Below are 22,287 nucleotides of genomic sequence, written 5' to 3' on the forward strand. Positions count from 1 at the left end.
TGCAGGGGTTTGGACTAGATGACCGTCGGGCGTCCCTTCGAACTCTGCAATTCTGTGATTTGAGGAACCACTGTTGAATACATAAGAAGGAATATAGAACTGTGGAAGTTCAAAATACAAAATCTGCTAGCCAAGGAAGATTTAGCACTTACTAACTTTTAGAGATATCTGAGTAGGAGAACAGGCTCAGTAAAGGAAAGATCCCCATCTAGTGGTGAGTGAGGAAATAGGTGTTAAAATTGAAGAGATGGACTTTCCAATATACTTTGAAGTTAAGGGTTGTACAGTATTTTCTGAATGAAAAACACCTCCCTGAAGGAAAACATGTGAAGGTACAGTCTGTCATAGGTAACTAGTCTAGTTCTTCTACCTCCTTCCTTCTGTATGAATTCATAGATTACCTCAAGGTTTAATTTTAAGTTAGGCCCAGCAAAGCTGAATCTATCCATCACTTTTCCAGAGTAGGCCCAGGCCTAACTATCACTTTAGCCAGTACTGCCCCTTCCCATTGGAAAATGAAAAGCTATAACCAGTGTTGATATAAGAAACCAGCATTTCTCTTTGTTTCCTCACTCTGTGTTTTCTATTTTTCCTCACTGCTTTAGGTACCTTCAACCTTCCCCCCACCCAAGGTTCTTCTGGAGACTGTTTGGCTATGGGCAGGTTTTGGATATCAAGATGGTAACTGGATATTTGGCACCCGGCTTTCTTCAGCTGCTTATTTATATGCAATTGTTATTACAATTAGTTTTGAAGAATACAGAAATAACACTTGTCTGAACACACATTTTCTTGGGAACTGTTTACAGGGTGGGTGAGTGGAATTTCTGCCCCCAAAAACATGTCAATTGATACTTTGTTTAATTGCAACCTTTTGAAATTATTATTATGTAGCAGCAGTGCTTTCTTTCTAAAAAAAAATGTTTAGGGGTACTCTCATTTTCCTACTCATATTGAAATACTGCCCCTCAATGAGGCCAAATTTAGATTCACAAAATGTTTAGGGGTATGCGTACCCCCAGAAAAAGCACTGTGTAGCAGTAAGGCATAAGATAGCAATCGGCATGCTAATTATTTGTTACGTTAACATCACATCCTTGCCCACATGTGTTTTTAAGAAGAGTTTTCAAAAGTGAGCTTTTGGGGACTACAAAGCACATTGCATGACTCTTTGCAAGGGGCTTGGAAAGAGCCCAGAGCTGTGCTTTGAAGTCCCAAGGAACATGTGGTTGGGGGCACTTCAAAGCACTGGTTTCACCTGGCATCACTGTCATGCCAGATGACTGACACTTGGGTGGCCCCACCCATCCACCAAATTTGGACTGTGGGGATAGGGGAATAAGGACCTGATGCACCAGTAGGTTCCAGATTCCCACCCCTGATGTATGGTTTAATGGGTCCAGAAAATCCTCTTGCCATCACAGAGTTCAGAGTAAGGCCTGTCAGCCAGAGCTTGTTGGCTTTTTCCTACAGTGAAAATCAGCCTAAATTTCTGTGCCTAATCCACCCTCCAGACAACCGGTTTATTGAGCATTTGTCTTCTTTGCCAGCACAGTACTTCTGCAGAGGTTAAACTTAGGCTGCACACGGTTTCCTGCATTAGTTTAACTGGCTAGTCCTTCTGTCCTGTTTTCTAATGTCCCTTTCACACTGCCCTCACCTGTTCCATCATATCTTAAGCACTATACTGTCATGTTGCATTAAATGTCATTGACACTCAACAATGAGCAATGAGCATCTACAGATGTCAACTGAGATGTTCTGTTTATTTGTTTGTTGTTTGTTTGCTTGCTTGCATTCATACCTAACCTTTATCTCTGAGGAGCTCAAGGTATGATGTTTATGCTTCTCCCTCTGTTCACTTAATCTGCACAACAACACTGTCAGGTGGGTTAGGCTGTGAGGCAGGGACTGGCCCAAGGTCACCCAGTGAGATTCATGACTGAGTGGGGATTTGAACCCTGGTTTCCCATGTCCTAGTCTAACACTCTAACCACTGTACTACACTGGTTCCACATATCCACTGCTGTTTCTCCATTATTCACTCCTCTCCCTCTACACCCTGCCATTCTTATGCCCTTTACCTTTCTGGTATGAATTTCAAAGCTGAAAATACTGGCACACTTTTGTCATCCGGCAAAAGAAAAAAAGTGTGAGACTTGAAATGGGCGGGAATGCAGTACACCCTCGTATGCCATCTCATGGCTCGTCATGCAAACAGCTGTGGCATGAACCTGTGGAAACAGCAAGAATGTTATCATGTGAAACTCCCATGTTTTTCTGGGTTAAGGGGGCTGCAAATGGATTTTTCCAGAACCAAATAACACAGATATGTCCGTTAAACTTGCACCATATCCCATTAGTTTTCCAGAAGTGGCTTTTAAATCATGTGAAAACTCAAAATAATGTGAAATTAACATCAAAACAGAATAAACTGCAGAGTGAATCCAGCCTATGTCCGGTCTTTATTGAGCAGTCTTTCTGATTTGTTTGTGGGGAGGTTATACAACAATGAACATTCATCCTGAAATGCTTGTGTGGTGTGTATATATATCTTCCCATAAATAGTTCATTTAAGCTGCATTTCCCCATCACTTTCCCAATGGCAAAAAGCCAATTTTTAAAAAGTGAATTCATTGTGCTAGGGCGACAAAGTGGTTCCATCCTATTTTCATTGCACAAACCGAAATTTCCAAGATGCACTTGGATCCCACACACAAAATACAGTCATCCCGGAGGTGACCTGTCATGAAATGCTGTTTAGTATGCTACAGTATTGTAACAGAGATGTTAAGGTTTGTCAAATGAATGATGACTACATTGTGTTGAACTTGATTGCTTAGTAATGACTACTGATAAGGAGTTGTTTACAAGGAGATACCTGCTTAATGACTCTCTGTGAGAAAAATTTTCTTGTGTGAACATTGGTGACTGCTGAGCTATAACGACATATGCAATATGCTCCATTTCATGCTGGTGGAGCAGTTAAAAAATGGGCAGAATTAAACATTTTTCAGCTGGCTAAGGAAGGAATGGGCGATTCACATTTTGCTTCAGGGTAAGGGCATGCGCAGGCAATGAGATTTGATTTGGATCTGTATCTCTGTTGCTTTGGGAAGCAGCCCAGTCTGCTCTAAGTTACTCTGTTGTCTGTCCGACTCATTTTTTTCTTTCAAGTCCAGAGCAGCTTATTTAAGAATAGAGCTGTTTCCCACCATTCACTATTATAAGGAATAATAATAATAATAATAAACTATAACTTTTTCTTCATTTGACAGAAGTGGATAAAATTTCTAGGCGTAGGAGCAGAGGCATACCTAGGCTGCCTTGTGTCTTTGGCAAGGAGCTGTATCAGTGTCCCCTGTCCCTTGTGCCCCTGGCACCAAGCGATATCCAGTGACTTCCTCCATGGCCATTGGGGCTGGGTCTTCTCTGCTTCACCTCTTCCCTCCTGCACCTCCTCCTCCTCCTCTGTTGGTCTGTCTGTCTGAGCTTGTGGACGGGCAGACAGGCTCCTGGCCTTTGAAAAACCAAAGTCTATAGGTTCCCTGCATGAAACCCCCTGGATGTATCTGTCTATAATTTGGTGGTCTTAATCCACTCTGGATGGGCTGCTGTACCTGCAAACCAGTTGTGTGAAAAGCGCGGGGGGGGGGGGAGCTATAGTCATTTTTAGATTGCACAATATGAAGGGGGTTCTGTTTTTTGTTTGTTTTTTAAACAGATCAATTCTGTCATGAATAACAAAGTGGAGTTAGAAAAGCACAAAATATCTCCAAGACAGCTTCCCAGGGCCACAGATTCTAGTCACAGCTTTTGGCCAGTGGGTTCCTCTGTGGTACCAGAAAAGGACATTGGGAACAGATGGGATTGGGGTGGGAGAGCAGCTGCCCCTTTCTCGGCATCCCCTGGCTGAAGTGCCCCCCTTACTTTGGTAAGGCAAGCCCTCATTCGATCAGTGCTGACGAAATGTACTACTGTGCAATTTTGTTGCAAGCCTCAGATTACTTATCTTTTCTACTTCAATACGTGTGAGAATTGTTCCCTAAGGCGCTGGTAATACCAACATGATGATAATGCAGGCTAAGGAAATGTGCCCTTCATGGCAAGGGCGTATGAGATCTGTCCCTGCTTGAAAACAGCCATGAAATAAAATTCAACAAGCAAAGATATGCTGAGGGAAAGTTCAGAACAAATAAGTGTGTGTGTGGGAGAGAGAGAGAGAGAGAGAGAGAGAGAGAGAGAGAGAGAGAGACGGGAGGTTAAACACCCAAGAACCTGAAATAATTGAGATAGCTGAACAAAAAGCCGCAGTCATAGTATGCTAGGTTGAGTACCATTGCTTATACAGGCATTCCCCCTATTGTGTGCTATCAACTCGTGTGGTGCTGGGAAATAATTAAATAATTTAATTCATACCCAGAAATGGTGGGAGAGAGCTGGAGAGTCCTCATGGCTCATGAAGAGACCCTCCCTGAAGCCAGAAGAGAACTTCAGTGAAGGCAGAGGAAGCCCCAAAGAGAACAGAGGCTCAGCAGGGCTTTTTTTATGCTGCTCAGCCTCCCCACTTAACAGCTGGTAGTGCAGCAGCAGCCGCCACTTTCCCATGCATCCTGCAGCCTCCAGCTCGCCCCAGAGCTTCAGTTCCAGTTGTGGATGTTTTTGGCACAGTATTTTTGAACTGGATTTGAGAGAGAGAGGCAGAGACAGGGGCGCGGACTTATAAAAAATATTGGGGGGCCCGGGAAAGCTCATGAATAATAAATAAGCTCATGAATATGCAGATAAAGTGGCGCCGCCTCCTCGTGAGCGAATAGGGGAGAGCGTGCTGCGCCTATTAATCAGCTCCGAAGGAAATTGGGTGGAGCTTTTGCTCGGGAGGGAGGGCAGGAGGCATGCAGCCCGACCCTGTGCATTTTGGGCTGGGGGAGGGGCGGCGGTGGCGCTCTGCTGGAGGGGCGCCCGAGATTATTGGGGGGCGGAGCCCCCCCAAACGAATTTTTGAGGGGGCTCGGGCCCCCTCAGGCCCCATGGAGTCGGCGCCTATGGGCAGAGAGGGCATTTAAAGGGTGTCTAGAGGATGCTTCCCACTTACGTGATGTTCCCTTATGTGTGTGGGACGCCAGAACGTAACCCCCACGGAAGTGGAGAGTGGCTTGTATTCAGGTCTGCTGAAATGTTTCACACCCCCCCCCAGCAACAAAAGCTGAGAGGAATACCCCCCCCTTTTACTTCATGTCTCTGGTTCTACAAAGGCTAGAAATGTACTTCAAAGAAGGCAAGAAAGCAGAGAAACTGGGTATTTTATTTATTTCTAAAAATATTTATAGACCACTATTTTCGAAAAGCTCAAAGTGATTTACAGCAAAACCATGAGCGAGAGAGAGCGTTAAAAACAAACATTAATTAACCTTTGTAGAAAGATGTATTCCTAAGTGCAGTGGCGTAGCGTGGGGGGTGCCAAGGGTGCCGGCCGCACCGGGCGCAACATCTGGGGGGGCGCGAGTCCAGAGGGAAGGGACAAGTTCCTTCCTCCGCCGGGCTCCCCGCAGCCACCGCCAGCCTTGCGCCCTAGCGCGCGCGCCCCCCGCCGCCGCTGCGGCTGCGCTCCACTCACTGCTCGCAGGAGGAGCAGCCGCTGCAGCAGCGCCGGCGCCACCACCGATGCCTGGCCGGCACGGGCAGCCTACGCACCCCGACGCGCCGCCGGGCCTCGCCGCGCCCTGCGCTCCCCAAAAACCTCCGAGAGGAAGCCGGTGGGCGGGCGAGGCCCGGCTAAGCCTCTCGCCAGCGGGTTAAGGGGCTTTCGGTTTTAAAAGGATTAGCTTGGGAAGGGGCGGGGGGGGCTGCTCGCCGGCAAGCGCCTGCTCCGCGTTTCCAAAGGCGCTCGCCATCCGAGGGACACGGAGCGCTTGCAAGGAACGGGCTCCGTGGAGCAGGTTAGGAAGAAATCCCTTCCCTGGCAGGCCGCCGGCTTCGCCAGCTGTTTCCCATTCACGATCAGGAGGAACTTCAGGCTGCTTTCAGCTTTGGTAGAGGGAATCTAAGCAAGGGGATGGAGCCGGTGCCCTGAGGAAAGGCGGCAGCATTGGGTTTGTTTTTAGTTTAGAGAAAAGGCAAGCAAGAGGCGACAGGAGAGAAGCCTGCAAAACTAAGGCATGGCAAGGAGAGAGTGGACAGAGAGGAAAGTTTTTATCCCTCTCTCTGTACAATATAACTCGTGGGCATCCAGTGAAGCTGAACGTTGGAACAGTGGCGTAGCGTGGGGAGTGCCAAGGGTGCCGGCAGCACCGGGTGCAACATGGGGGGGGGGCGCTCGCACTCGGGTGCTAAAATCCACGGGTTAGGGGGCGCAAATTACTTGCCTTGCCCCGGGTGCTGACAACCCACGCTACGCCACTGCCTAAGTGCCTGCATAGGCCTGGCAGAATAGATAAATTTTTAGCAGGCTGTTAAAAGTTGAAACAGAAGGTGCCTGCTGATTATTGTTCATTGTGGGGAATGCCCATAGACAGTTGTCATGAGAGCATAACCATAGGTACCAAAGCATGCAGGTAGCTCAGTTGGTACGGATGAGACTCTTAACCTCAGGGTTGTGGGTTCAAACCCCAAGTGAGACAAAAAGATTCCTGCACTGCTGTGGAGATGACCTAGCTAACCCTCGTGCTCCCTTCCAACTGCAGGATTCTATGATTCTACAAAGAAGCATTTTTTAAAAATATGCCTTTCAGGTGTTCAAAGCCCAATGTGGTTAGAGGTGAGTGCAGATCCTCTCTCTGTTGCATTTCTGTCTCTGATACCTTCCATGTGTTGGAGAGCAAAGGTCTACAGCAGGGAGCTTGCTGTATGCCTGGAAGCTCCCTGTGTGAATTAGAACTCAGGTTTTAAAAACAAAAACACAAACCACATGGGAGCCTAGAACGGGTTCCCTTTTGCCTTCCAACACATGGAAAGTGCCAGGGGCTGGGTGACAGCGACATGCCAGAGAAGGTGGGTTTTCCATCCTAATGCCTTTAGGATCTCGGTGTGTGACTATTTAAAGTCTCAGGCACAGATATTAACTGCATGACTTGTTACCAGCTGTGTTTCACGGTCACAGGAAGATATATGATGCAAGGGAATGCCGGTGACAAAGTAGTTATCGTGCTGGGTTAGTGAGCTAATACGGAGCAGTGTTTTATTACATGACAGGAAAAGGGGTGGGGCCCACGCCACACAGCAGCTGCCGGTGCAAACCGTCTGAGCAATGTCAAGAATGAGAGCCACCCTGTGCATGAGAACGGAAGCAGAGCTCTGCTAGATCAGAGCAAAGGCCCATCTCACCCAACATCCTGTTCTCTCAGTGGCCAACCAGATGCCTGTGGGAAGCCCACAAGCTGAACATGAGTGCAACAGCACGCTCCCCATCAGCAAGAGCCAGTCTGGTGTAGTGGTTAGAGTGTTGGACTAGGACCTGGGAGGCCAGAGTTTGAATCCCCACTTGGGTAATCTTGAGCCTGTCATTGCTTCTCAGCCTAATCTTCCCCACAGGGTTGTTTGGGAGATTAAACGGGGAGGGTGCAGAACCATGTACACCACCTTAGGCTCCTTAGAGAAAAGTGGGACATTTGCACAATGAATGAATAAATTCCCAGAAGCTAATTTTCAGGATTTGTACATGCTCCTATTGACTCTGCATCCAGTGTGCTCCTGTGGCTGGTTGGGGAAGTGGTGTACACATGACATTAACCACACTATATCTGTCATTGTATTGGACCTGTCATTTCTTATGAAATGCTGCATTTCCCCCAGATCAACTTCAATTCAAATGGATCGCTGCAGAGCCATGTGGCTCTGGCAGTGGAGGTAGAACATAGGCGTTGTGGCTAATAGCCACTGATAGATTTCTCCTCCCTGAATTTCTGTAAACTTCCTCTAAAGACACCCAAGTTTGTTTGTGTATTTATTTCTTATTGCATTTATATACCATCTTTATCTTCCAAGGAGCTCAAGATGGTGTATATGGCTCCCTCCCTGCATTTCATCCTCACAATAAGCCTGTGAGTAGGTTAGGCTAAGAGATGATGACTGGCCCAAGGTCACCCAGTGAGCTTCATGACTGAGTGGGCATTCAAACTCTGGCCTCCCAGGTCATTGTCCACCACTCTAACTGTTACGCCACACTGGCAGCCATTGCTACATCTTGTGGGAATGAATGCCACAGTTCAACTGTATACTGTGTGAAAAAGTACTTTGTTCAGTTTGTCCTGAAAGGCCCAATGCTCAGCTACATTGGGTGGCCCAATGCTGTTGCTTTCATCGTTTTCCTGTAGGCAGCGCTTCAGTTCAAATCATAAAGGCTAGTTCAATAACTGATCCTTTCATACTGGCAGGAAACGGGACAGCTAGTGGAGGACACCCTGCAGTGAAGAAACGACCTGAGCAAGGTATTGTTTTCTTGGGAACCAATAACATGACCACCATCCCCATGTTGTCACGTCCATCTACAGAACATTTCTGCAGAAGTTATCAGTTCATCTGCAGAAATTGCAGAGAGTGTGAGAATTGGACCTTGGCATTTCTTTCAAGCAGCAGTGCTGGGAAAATCTCTTGTTTCTTTCTGCACCACAGCCAGTACGTCACCTGCTGTGTGCACCTGCTAAACACACCTCGATAGGGTAGGATTTAGATTTTGTCCCAAGACTGATTGTTTTATATCTTAAAGCAGGGGTGGCCAACTTCTTCAGGGCCACTCTGTTTTCCAGGTGCTCTCCCAGGAACTGGAATTGATGGATTTAATGTCACCAAGCAGTAAAGGCTTCGCAAGTATGGGTTGCATGAGCCCAGATAGTGAACAATCATCCTTTGGGGAGGCTTTCTAGAATGCACATGAGGAAAACAATACAATAAAAGTTGTATGAAAGAAGTCAGACCTGCCACAAAATGTTACATTGCAGAATACTCCCCTGTGACTACAGTATATGAGCACTGGTCCAAAGCATATTTTCTACAGCGTTTATATTTGCTTGCATGTAGGATTGGCTTGTTAAGAAATTGAACTGCATCCTTCTCATATGAATTCTTACAAGTCCGGCTGATGAAGAATTGATCAAGATTGGCTGATGAAGCATTCAACGAAACAGATTGGTTATCCGGAAACTCTGTTCCAGCGATATTTGGTGACAGATTATGTATATATCGAACTTTTGAATTATTCTACTGCGACTGGTGGAGATTTAGAGACTTTGATTGTAATTTCTGATCATTTGTATTAGTCTATAAATAGTATGTAGTGCCATTGTTCTAGGCCATCGTGTTGTGTTATATTGTTCAGCTTGTCTATAATGCAACACAGGGGTCTGTTTACGGACAAAATGTTACATTGCAGAATACTCTCCTGTGACCCTGTTTTCCTCCCCAACATCCAGCCAGCATTCTGTGCCTGCTGGTGACTCTCAGTCCTCATTGGGATACTTTGGCATGGGGGGGGAGAGTTTCCCCCACTTGGTGTCTCCCCCAAGTTTTTTGTACTTCTGCAAACCTTGCTTGGTAGTACTTCCTCCCTCCTTGTGCAAGAATGGTGCTGTTTTGGCAATGACACTCACCTCTGAACATTGGTAACAGAGTCTCACTGCTTCTTTTTCTAACAAGGAAAATTGAGAGCAAATTATTTGACCATACCTTGATTGAAATTTGGTAGCTTCCACAGAAGGTAGAATAAGTGTTTTGGGGGCTGTAACAACTTGTGGGCTACAAACGATCTAAAGTCATAAAAATATAAGAGGTCAGCCTGAGCTCAGTTTTAGATTAGACAAGCTGAGTTTGGAGATAGAAGTTGATGGTAAATCAGAAAAAAAAAATATGGAGCTGTGTGCTTGGGAAGTTATTGCAGTGATGAACCTAGATCTTCATTTCTTCTCCTTTAACAGCCTTGTGCATTACCATGTAGGTCAATTTCACATAAGAAATGGTTCTTGCTTGTTGGTTTGTGAAGCGAATTCAGATCTACATTGGCCTACATGCTCATTCACATTACCAGGGCCTCTCTTCCACTTTTCATCTTCGCTACAGTCAGGCATTCATTTTAAAAAAAAAAGTGTGAGGGATAGCTCAGAGTTGATTTTGTCAGGAGCTCGTCCTACACTCGAGTAGGACCCTAGCAGAGACACATGCCCAACTGGCATGTCTCTCCCTCCTGGTCGATCGTTTGGGAGCTTCAAAAGCTTTCTTCTGCCCAAACATCACAGCGACCCATGCCAACAGACATCAGCACACTTAGGGATCCTCAGAGTCTTCGCAGCTTGCATAACAGAACTCAGCAACTCAGCTTTTTGGCTAATCTACGTTTATTTACATATAAACACACACAGTGCACTGCAATATGGCTCCCTCTCTCTCTAGCATTAGACAGCAAAGAGAATGAACAAAGGGCAATAGTCCCACTTCACGGAACACAGTAACACAAACATCCTGTCTCCGTCACTTCCCACTCTGTGGAATGAAAACATGCACCATCATGTGATAGAGAACAATCCCATGACTGCAATCATGGAGCAGGAATTCTAACAGATTTAGCTCTCTCATATGAGAAATACCTCTGTCCTCAATTCATTGTTGATGTACTCTGCCCTGAAGCACTCTGCTCTGATTTTTACTTATCTATTTGCTGTGTAAACTCACAGCACACTGTTTCAGCGTACCTTTGAAAGGCATCTGAACTGCCTCCCATACTTTTAGCAGCTTGTGCTGAGATCTGCGCTATCTGCACCATTCACAGAAAGCCTAGGAATCCCCTAGATTAACACTGTAGAAGGTGAATCTGTTTCGGGGCTCCTTCACACGGTCTGGGATGGAAAGCCTAATTGCATATGGGGCTCTGGATCATGCCATGCATCAGGTGTGGGGAACCTCTGGCCCTCCAGATGTTGCTCAACTACAACTCCCATTTCCCCCAGCCATTAGCCATGTTTGATGGGGCGGATAGGAGTTGTAGTTCAGCAACATCTATCTGGAGGGTCAAATGTTGCCCACTCCTGTCACACATAATGAGTGTTGCTCAGTGCTTAAAGGACTCAGGACACAGACATACCATGGCACAGATTTGCAGGTGCTATTTTATTTTATTTCCCTTTTATTTGCAGATTCATAAATTGCTTCACAGCCAAAAGCTACTGAACGATAAGATAAGAACGGACCAAAGATGTAATAAACCAAAGCAATAAAGCCATTCCCTGCAAATGCAGAAAACGATTGCTCCTGTTTTGCAGGAAGCAAAACTCCTTTATTTAATTTCTATCCCCCCTCCTACTCCCTGCCTGCCACATCAACAATGCCCATCCCATCTATTTAACAAGCAGATTATGTGGGGTCTCAGGCATGCTTTGTCATTCCTGGCGCAGAGTGTCTTTGTTGTTGTTATTGATCACTGGGGTATGTCTCTGAGCCTAATAAGATGAAGCGCCTCTTCATGACTTTCCTTACCAGCATTCCTCTGCGCAGCTCATCAAGCCTGGGATTCTTCTCATTAAAGAGAGATGAGGTAACCATCCTTCCCCATTTAGGCTTCAAAACAGCTATGTAATGCTAGATGAATCCCCCTACGCAAGACAAGGTGTGAGGTGATGGCATGCGGATGACATGTCTGTCTTCAAAACATAGCATATCCAGCACAGAGCACTGTATGGAAAAGGCCTGAACTCATGCATGGTGTATGCTTCAGAAGCAAGCTGCAGACCACCCTGCCACCTCAGATATATAATGCAAAGTCCACTCAGCAGCTAGTGTATATCGATAAATATGCCCTGAGAAACCATGTATTATTGTGACTGGTGCTGAGATTTTAGAAGGTAAGGTCTTCTGCAGAATGACCATGAGACTCAAGGACAGGAAAGCAATTTGATCTTGATTGCATTTAAAGGCTAACCTACCTAATTCATGCATATCAAATACTATGCAAACTGAAACACAGTCATCTTTCAAAATTCACACTTTTTTGCAGTGATAGTTTTGCAGCGCTACTGTCAGAGCCATGCAATGTGTACAAAAATGCACACACTAGGGTAGTGTGTGCATAAAAATGCATATATGAGTGAAAATAGCGTACAAAAATGCATTCTCTTAGGGGAAATTGTTTTGCATATATTAGGAGAAATTTGTAATAAAATGCTGGTGATTTTTCATGAGGACTTTTAAAAAAAGATGAGCTGACGTGGAAATGTGAAGAACTGAACTGAAGAGTGCAAAAATGAGAATTTGAAAGAAACCAAAATTGACACATTCTCCCATCCCTACATGAGACTTAGTCTTTCTTATGCAGTTTATGTTTTTCTCAATCAGAGACCACCACTGCATTTATAGATATTGTCCACCTGATGAGAGTGACAGAATTAATAGATGCTCGGGATGGTTGTGCATTGCACAATATAAAGAGGTAGAGAATATCTTCAGAAACATTCAGATAGTGTTGTTGTTGTTTTCAGGTGGGCAAACATGTTCTAGAAATTTGGCCAGCGCGTTCTAGCTTGTGGGCTTCCCATAGGCATTTGGCTGGCCAAGATGTAGGACTAGAAGGGTTCAGCAGATTCAGCAAGGCTTTTCCTACATTATTATCATTATTAATTATTTATTGAATTTATATACCGCCCTATACCTGGGGGCCTCAGGGCGGTTCACAGAATAAAATCAAGATATAAAACCACAAAATACATAATAAAAATAAAAACAACCCAATTGCCCCACCCCATTTTAAAAGGCATAGGATATAAATCAGATCAACCAAAGGCCTGATTAAAAAAGGAATAGTTTTGCCTGGCACCTAAAGAGGTTTAATGAGGGCACCAGGCAAACTTCCCTGCGGAAGGGCATTCCACAGACGGGGAGCCACTTCAGAAAAGGCCCGTTCTCATGTTGCCACCCTCCGGACCTCTCAAGGAGGAAGCGCACAAAGAAGGGCCTCAGAAGATGATCTCAGGGTCTGGGTAGGTTTGTATGGGAAGAGGCGGTCCTTGAGGTATTGTGGTCCTGAGCCGTTTAAGGTTTTATAGGTCAAAACCAGCACTTTGAATTCTTATGTTAAGGATGTGCTGTACAGAGAGCATGGGACTAGTGTGCACAAAATAGGAGTCACCACCTGGTGGAAGGGAAACAGTTCAGCGGTAGGATACATGTCATACATGCAGAAGGTCCCTTTGATATAACCAATAAAGAAGATCAGGTAGAAGGTGATATGAAAGATCTCTGTCCATGTCTCTGGAAAGCAGCTGTCAGTCAGTAGATAATACTGGCCTGAATATTGTTAAGAGTCAACAATAGTGAGCTAAATTATTGTTGTACCTGATATGAGGTAGCTTCCTTTGTTCCTATTTGCACATAACAGAGAGGCTGGGACAACCAAGTTAGATGGGTGGGGTACAAGGAATAAAATTATTATTATTATGAGTTTTAAAAAAGGAACTAGTATTTTGAAAGCCCACATTCCACTGACATCCTTTGCCTCTTGTCTAGATGCCCCATTGATTGAAGAAGTTATTTTGAAGCTCAAAATGATCAAGAGCTGTTAATAAACAAGTACATTGTCCAAGCATGACATTTTTGTTAGGGCAGTTATAGGGCACCAGGGCCCTTCTGTCAGTTTTTATCCTTCGCTGAAAGCTTCATTTGGTTGCTAGCGTTGCTCAAGAGACACCCGAGGCTACGTCAACTTGGTTATGTTATGGACTAGGCATGCTGCTGTGGTATGTAAGAAGCCACAAATCTTGTCAATCAAATCAAGATCTAAAGGAGTTAACTGACGGTGCTTTCAGATCTCCATTGTGTCAGGAGAGAAACATTCTTTAGACACATTTAGAATGGTTGCCTCACCACAACCATCCATGTGTCACCACTTACTCCTCCTCCCTCCTCTTCCTTGACTGTGGCATTGTTAGTGAACACATCTAATGCAGCTCCCTGACGTGCGCAAAGAGCCAAACACTAATGCACTGCAGTGTAGTCCCTTCAATAGCTTACAATTTACAAGACTCCCATAAGTAAATGAAAGTGTTTGCATGCTCAAAGGTAAGGAAAGATTTTTATTGCCCTTTCTCAACTAAAGTTGGGCAAAACAGGAAAAAATTGTTGCATGAGTAGGAGGAATCAACATCAATGTGATTTGTCCTCTTGTATGGAATACAATACAGTGGTACCTCGGGTTACATACGCTTCAGGTTACAAACTCCGCTAACCCAGAAATAGTACCTTGGGTTAAGAACTTTGCTTCAGGATGAGAACAGAAATCGTGCTCCAGCGACGCAGCGGCAGCAGGAGGCCCCATTAGCTAAAGTGGTGCCTCAGGTTAAGAACAGTTTCAGGTTAAGAACGGACCTCCGAAATGAATTAAGTACTTAACCCGAGGTACCACTGTACATTTTATTGCACAATTGCACGTCAGTGCCTCATTCTTTTTAGCATGGGCGAAGACAGCCACATTTATTTATGCTCTGCTGCACATCTTAAGGTCAGTGGAAGATAATGATATATCTTTACATCTATATTTCATGTTTGGATAAACCAAAACACACAAATAAACCTGACCAGATTGGAGTACAGATAACTGTTTGCTATTCAGTGAAAAAAAAGGTCACGCTGAACTTTTTCTCTCAAAATGTGAGACACCAGCATCTTCACCCTATAATTGCTGTCCTTCAGAAGTTCATGATGCCCAGAGCTTTAAATCTGATATCCGAGACAAGGTTGTCATTATAAAGTTATTTACAAATTTTAGATTAATAATAGTGGGTTCAAGAGATGCAATGATAAAAGATTAACTCTATCCATGTCAAAGCTCTTTTTTGGAATCATAAAGTCATTGAATCTGAAAACAAAAGGTGATCTATGAATGTCTTCTCTTCACACAGAACTTGAATATTTGCAGTTTGACCTCCAGCTTTTCTAATTCTTTTATTTTTCGACATCCTCAGCCTCCATACTTGTCAAACACCTGTGGTCCTGACCCACTGTCAACAGCCCCAGGCCCTCTCCCCAAAAAGAGCCTAATTCGGAATCAATGATTGTACACTGAAATCAACACACAAGTGGGGTCCAGGACTGTCCTCACTATCCCCACCTGCTGTTGCACTTGCATGGTGGTTTGCCTTGCCTGTTTACACCATTGTGTTCTGCACAGAACTCCAGATCACATGGATGCCTTTGCACGTACATGTGAAAACTTCCTTACTGCAGATGTATGTAATGAACACATGGATGTCAGAGCGTGGGACAAGGCAGTGTGTGCAATGTTGTGTGCAGGCCCCAACTCACGTGTTGATTCAGTGTGTCATAGCATATTTATCGTATGCATTTGCTAGGCCAGTGGCTCTGGCTCATGAACCTAATTAGACTGGTCAGGCCTCATCAACTGACCCATGAGGTCATTTTAGCCAAGCCATGCCCACCTTCCCTACACCTGATGCCATACATGATGTCAGATGTGGGACAGGCAAAGGCGGGTCTGGGACAAAAGGGTTTGCAGGTACCGCCAATCAGTTAATTAGTAGCACCTGCATAGGACTGCCATATTTGGAATACTGCATTCAGCAGCAGTGTCCTGGCGGAAATCAGGAAAATGTCCAGGAAACTCCAGATGTATTGCCTCAAAAATGGCAAAAACTTTTCCGTCTGGATTTTCACAGTTCGCAATATGGCAACCCTACATCTGCATTGTGCGCGGCGCTTTGAAGTCAGCTGATAGTTGGGGTTCAAATTGCCATGCCTAAACTGTTTCATTTCAAACAATGCAGGTGAGATTGGGTCACTCGGCGCCATTGTGATCTCAGGGGGTTGACAGGTGGGTGGCCCATGAGAAAAGAGAAGGATCCAGTCAGCAGGCCAGAGCCAGGTTCCTATCTCCTTGCTAGTCCATGGGTTGCTTGAAAGAAGCAAGAGGTAACCTATCCAATGCAGCTGCAATCTTTAGGAAGACCACCCCTTCCTAATTAGTAGTGTGGTGTAGGGGTAAGCCAAAACACTTTTCAAGTCTAATTGCTGGTTGGTGGGAGAGTGTGTCCACAACAATTTCTCCTGATTATGGACCAGAAAAGCTGGTGATCCTTGCACTAGGTCAGGCATCTCCAACCTTCGGCCCTCCAGATGTTTTGGACTACAATTCCCATCATCCCTGACCACTGGTCCAGTTAGCTAGGGATCTTGGGAGTTGTAGGCCAAAACATCTGGAGGGCCGCAGGTTGGGGACGCCTGCACTAGGTACTATAAAGTAAGTAATGTAGGTGAGTAAGGTAGTCATACTGGGATAGCTCAGTTGGTAGAACAGGAGACTCTTACTGTCAAGGTCATGGGTTCGAGCCCTATGTTGGCCAAAAGATTCCTTCATTGCAGGGAGTTGGACTAGATGACTCTTGTGGTCCCTTCCAACTCTGCAATTCGATGGGTCTATGAAAAACGTTTCTTCCTACATCATTTACCCAGGGAGTACAAATTCATAATCATAAAAAGACTGTGACAAGTTGTTAACATATATCATGGAAGGATGTCGGTGAAAGACTTCAAAAATCTAGCTTTGGGCAGGAAATAAGGCCATCCACTTAGCAGTCTTCTGAAGAATAATCTATATGGGATCTAAGCCACAGTCTAAAAGTAGAGGTGGTGGTGGTGATGGTGGTGGAGAATCGGTGAACTCAAAATGTTGCCTGCACAATCAAGAGATACAAATAACTCAAGCAAGTGAGCCAACTCACCTGCCATGGTGGAAAACAAGCAGCAAAAAGTCTGAAAAACAAAACAATGCAGCCTTCAGTTACTGAGGAAAGCGTCTACTGCATGTGCAGAACCAAGATAACTAATTTAAAGCTTTAATTCGATTGTAATAGTTAAGCTGCTGCATGGGGGGGGGGGATGCTTGCTTTTAGGTGAAAAGTCTAGCTTAAGAACAGTTCTACTTTATTTTTCATTGTTTCCAAAAGGAAGGAAATAAAACGTTCCAATAACTGGTGTCCTCTCGTCTGATTTCATAGCTTTCACAACAAGACTCGCTTAAACTTTCACAGCAAGTTTATGTTGATGTTGCAGTGTGAGTAACTGATGACGTTGAAAGTTAGGCTACGGGGTTGTTCCCTGTGTTGCGATTTGTACTTAAAATCAATTTTTAGTGTTACAATAGTCAGCAGGACACCTGTGTAGCTTTTCCTTTTCCTGACTTGAATAGGTTGGATTTAATGAAGTTGAGCGCGCTGGTAAAAGTTTTCTAGAGCTTGGCATTTATTTTATTAGCTGTTTGTAACTCACTCACAAATGTGACCGTTTTTAGTCATCCGTGGGCTCATTAACATTTAGAGCTGATCATTAATTAATTAAACCAATGACATAATTTCTTTATAATGCATTTTTCTCCAACCCTAAGCTAAGATTCCCTAAAAGTCAAACTCTTTTGAAGTTGCCCAGGTTACTGTATTTTGCCCTCAACTTTTCTTTTCTTTCAATGCCCCATTAACAAAAGCACATGATGGGTGGTACATGAGGGTCAGGGGGTGTGTTTGGAGTGACATCAACTGAGACAATAAAAGAGCTCCTTAGTTACTTAGAAGTCTTCTAGACCAATTAAGCAGATTTTAAATCAACTTCTGCGGAAAACCTGCTTGAGAAACTTTGGTAAGAACTTTTTCTATTTTCTTTTGAAAGCAATTATTTGTAGCAAAATCAAAATTGATTGTTTCATCCATTATTGGAATGTCAACAGAGGCTTTTGACTGCCAGTCTAAATTGTTTCTTTAACCAGCAGCTTCTGAAATCTGTCAGGGAGACTTTTGCTAGGATGGAAACCTATTGACTAGTTCAATAATCACGTAAATCATGTGGAACTGTTTGGAGGATAGTCATATAAGATGTAACTATAGGTATTCTTATGCCACAGTGGTAAAAAATAATATGCATCACAGATATTGCTTTTAAAAAACACATTGAAAACTTTAATTAAAGTTATTAGGCATCTTACTGCTGTTTCTTTTTTCTTAGTATAACTCTCAAAATGTAAAGCTAGACTTGAAACTGGGCTCAGATTGTTTTCTTTCTGCTCCTTGCATCAGCAGCAGTAATACTGATCACTGCAGAGATTTTCACAGCACTCTGTCAGTGAAACACCCAATGATCATGATGGGTTTATGCCGGCGTGTAGCTTGAGCACCAGATTTTCTGTGCCTATAAACTTTATGGAGCAAAGCAAAAGGAAATGTGATTTCCTTTCCATAAGGAAGGTAGAGAAAAGAAAGAGTTTGCTGCAATTTTATCTATGTCACAATGAATCTCTGAGTGAGGGGGGAGTTTATGGCATAAGCAAGCCAGAATCAGGTTAGAAACAAGCCTTTCTTTTGTCTGTGATGCCATTTGACAAGAAACAGGCAAGCTAATATCACTAGGCACAACCCAGTGCTATTTTATGGCCCATTGATTCATCAACATGCTTAAATCTCTACTATTAAAATCAGTGGGACTGGACAGGGCTTAACCTTAGCTTAATGGGATCAAGGGACACAATGCTATTAAGATCTAAATTAACGCAAATTGACAGAGACTTTAGTCTGGGTAGATATATGTAGAATTCAGCATGTGATTTCTGTGGCTCTCCCATCTTGAGTCTCCCTCCCCGGCTACCTGTGCTGGAATGTCTCAGTGTCGTCTCCTTCCATGTACACTTATCATACACCAGGGAATACGCCAAAATTGAGTTAAGCAGAGGTGTAATGTGTTGGTGCAATATATATATTCTCTCACTCTTTGGTGAGAGAATCCCAGCAGAGTATTAAAGTCACAAAATATGCAGCAAAGTGAAGCATGGAAATGTCGGCTGTTAGGTCTTTAAAATATCCCTTTAAAGTTTAAAGTGAGTTTCAAAATGCATGGGAGTAGCATGGGCAGGGCAAGAGGGGCCATTGCCCTGGGCTCATTTATTTATTTTTGGACGGCTCATTTTGCTCCTTATGCTGGCCAGATGATCTCAGCTGCAGAGCAATCATATCTTTTAAGAATCTCCGTGTACAGTCGTACCTTGGAAGTTGAACAAAATCTGTTCCGGAAGTCCGTTCGACTTCTAAAATGTTTGGAAACTAAGGTGCGGCTTCTGATTGGCTGCAGGAAACTCCTGCAGCCAATCAGAAGCCACATAAGCCACATTGGACATTCGGGTTCCAAAGAACATTCGCAAACCGGAACACTTACTTCCAGGTTTGCGGCGTTCGGGAGCCAAAATGTTTGAGTTGCAAGGTGTTCGTCAACCAAGGTATATGACTTCAATCATGCGGGTGTTTTCTACAGAATCAGTAGAGTATTGTGCATTTTCAAGCCCTCGTGCTTGTTGTGTCAAGATCCATCAAGGGCAAGACCACTAAAATCCTCTTCATATATTTTTAAACAGGCATTCCGGTGTAAAAATATCACCGTAACAAAATATTATTTGAGTTGGGGTACAATCCCACTGCATTCAGTTCCTGCTTGTGGGCTTCCTATGGGCTGCTGGTTGGCCGCTGTGAGAATGCTGGACTAGATGGGCCATTGGGCTGTTCCAGCAGGCTCTTGTTATGTTTGTATGTTCATTGCCCATGCAGTATTTTTAATTTTATAGAGGATGGCTAATGAAGCAAAGGGCACTCCCCTTATATGGCTGGCATATGAATATGATGGAGAATTATTTTCACTGGACAAATCTCGTAATGGCTGGTTGCAATACCTCAAGTGGCTGTATGGAATAGACAAATCACATTTATTTTAATAAACACCAATGTTCTGTACTGTTCTCTTCAGTCTAATCTGGGGAAACTGTAAGGGAGAGAAACTAATAGGCTTAGCCAAGGTGTTACAAAAAGTGTGTGGGGAAGTGAAGTTGTTCCCCAGTTTGGTCCTTTGTTCAAATAAGAAAAATACACTACCGTTACACAGTCTTTTGCCTGAACATCACCTTCTTAAATGCTTTGATATTTATGTATAGCATTCTATTTAAAATCTCATATTATCTAACTCAATCCAACCATATGATAACTTTCTTTCATCTCTTATAGTTATCATGACTTCAATCAGAGACATGGCTAAAAGTGCAATCATTTTATGGGCAGTCTGCTTCTTTGCCAATTCCGATGGGAAAGCTGTGGTGTGAGTACAGTATTGCTGAATTTTTTTAGATGGTGAAATGAGTTAATGAGCAACATAGTCTAGACATGATGGGGTGGCAGCTGACTGCTGCTGCTTCTTGCTCTGATCACCTCAGTAAATTGCATGAATATTTTGTGTGAGTAAAAATCCATCATGGGGACCACTAGATGGACTAGAATCCTGATGAGGCCCCATTTGGTTCCAAGGAAGAATTCCTCTTGATACAAATATAAAGGTGTAGAGGGGCCAATCAGAATTGGGGGCACAGTAGGAAGAAAAGAGTTGAAGTCCTGGAACAACCTACCAGAGTGATAATCAGGAACCACCTCCCACCTGGATGCCTTTTAACTCCAAATAATTAAATAAAGGAAGGAAGGAAGGAATTGTTAATCCTGTGAACTCATGTCTACTTTGGCCCATAGGTGCAGTTAAAGGTGTTAGCAAACTTTGCAGCCTGGGTGAATTAGATTCAAGCAATCACTTAAAGTTTCTAGAGTTCAAAAACTTTATCCATGCAGGAACTATTCACAGGATGAGTAGAGATGAGAGAGAGAGGAGGGCGGGAAACCAGACATCCTGTCTCAACAAAGCTGGGGAAGTAGGGGCGTCTTACCCATAGAGGCTAGTGGTGCGGGGTGCTGGGGCGCCAAGTTCTGGAGGACACCAGGGAAGAGGTGGAGGCTGGATGTGGCACCTCCTGGCATCAGCTCACCACCCTAGCCCGCCTCCGCCTCACCCAGAGCCTCGCTCGGAGCCTCCGTCTGCCGTGGCCACTGCAGCACAAAGTGGCCAGCTGAGCCAGGAGGTGCCATGTCCAGCCTCCGCCTCTTCCCCGCCGGCGGAGCTGCCCTCCAGCCGCTGACCGCCTCCTCCAGCCCCACCGGCAGCGCCGTCCTCCCTAAAAAACTCTGGGAAATGGGGTGGTGCCACCAGAGGGAGCTTTACACCATGACGCCGGATATGCTTAAGACGGCCCTGTGGGGAAGGACAAACAAAATGGCTAAGCTTTTAGGGATGGAATTCACTTAGACAGAGAGGCTTACAAGCAAGTGCTGGTTAGATTGCTACACAAACAGTGGCATTGTGTGGGTTGAGATGCATTAATTACAAACTTAAGCGAAGGAAATGTATTTGCTTTTCTCCATCCAAAGGTTGGGCTGTTAATGCTATGTGGTTGTTTTAAATTCCACCTTATTTATCTGTATTACAGGAAGAGGTCAGTGAGCGAAATGCAAATGATGCATAATTTGGGGGAACACCTGCATTCGGCAAACAGGCAAAACTGGCTCCTTGAGAAACTGCAGACCGTGCACCATGACCCCCAGGCCAATGAAGCAGCAGGAGCAGTGGATGTTAAGGCCCGTGAGGTCCGAAGCTGGAGATTGCTCCCTGATGACCTGCAGGCAAAGCTGCAAAAGAAAGCAGTGGATTCTAACAAAAATTATAGAGATGCCACCTTCAAAACAAGACTCCAGTGAGAGGGTCCATAGTGTTGTCTTTCCAGCTAAGTGCATACAGTAGTGAGCAATTAGGGCATTTTGTTATTTATTGTTTATAAAATGATGTTTAAGGGCATGTTTGCATGATGCTACTTCTTGGGGATTAGGTGTGCTTCTGCTGTACATCTCATTTCTCCTAATGTACATGTAAGTGGGGGTTCACACACTACTTCTTCAGTTCTTCATATGGCTTACCAGGTGAATTGCAAGGCCGGTGCAAATTGAGCAGTCTACATTATTATCTTCCATTATTGGGGTAGGTGGCATGAGAGGGACTCTTACCTCTCCAAGGATATCTCCTACACTTCTTGAGTGTTCTACTACTGAGCCTGACACATTGGTCTGCTGCTGTAAGGACATGTCCAAATGAATGAAGAGCATGTATTGCCCAAGCCACTCATTTGGATCTCCAGATGGAGGCAACACAGACAAGCCAGTTGGATCCATTAATCCTCTGGCAGGGTAAGCTGGTGCCGGGACAACCCGTTGCCATTTCTATCCTGCTTGTTGAAATAATGCAGTTTGTTGCCTTCTCCTGGCAGTTAGGAAAGGGAGTGGCATGGAGAAGTCCAGGCATCAATTTGGGATGTTACAGTCCCTGTCTTAGTTTCTGGGAGATGGTAGCCTCCTGTATCCAGGCAGGCAGTAGCTGTGGCAATCTGGTTTCACTCCCATCTCT

The 22,287-nt window shown here is 44.5% G+C and overlaps 1 protein-coding gene across 1 annotated transcript; it reads left to right on the top strand.

The window, feature by feature from the left end:
• The first annotated feature begins 15,824 nt into the window (after positions 1 to 15,824).
• PTH (parathyroid hormone) lies at positions 15,825 to 21,684 on the top strand. Its single transcript, XM_081196771.1, has 3 exons — positions 15,825 to 15,900; positions 20,019 to 20,109; positions 21,320 to 21,684. The coding sequence occupies exons 1-3, from the start codon at positions 15,876 to 15,878 to the stop codon at positions 21,585 to 21,587; spliced, it is 384 nt and encodes a 127-aa protein (XP_081052897.1). The 5' UTR covers positions 15,825 to 15,875; the 3' UTR covers positions 21,588 to 21,684.
• Positions 21,685 to 22,287: the final 603 nt, after the last annotated feature.

The sequence above is a fragment of the Podarcis bocagei genome (assembly GCF_964188305.1).
Source record: "Podarcis bocagei genome assembly, chromosome: 1".
In the NCBI taxonomy this organism is placed as follows: Eukaryota; Metazoa; Chordata; class Lepidosauria; order Squamata; family Lacertidae; genus Podarcis; species Podarcis bocagei.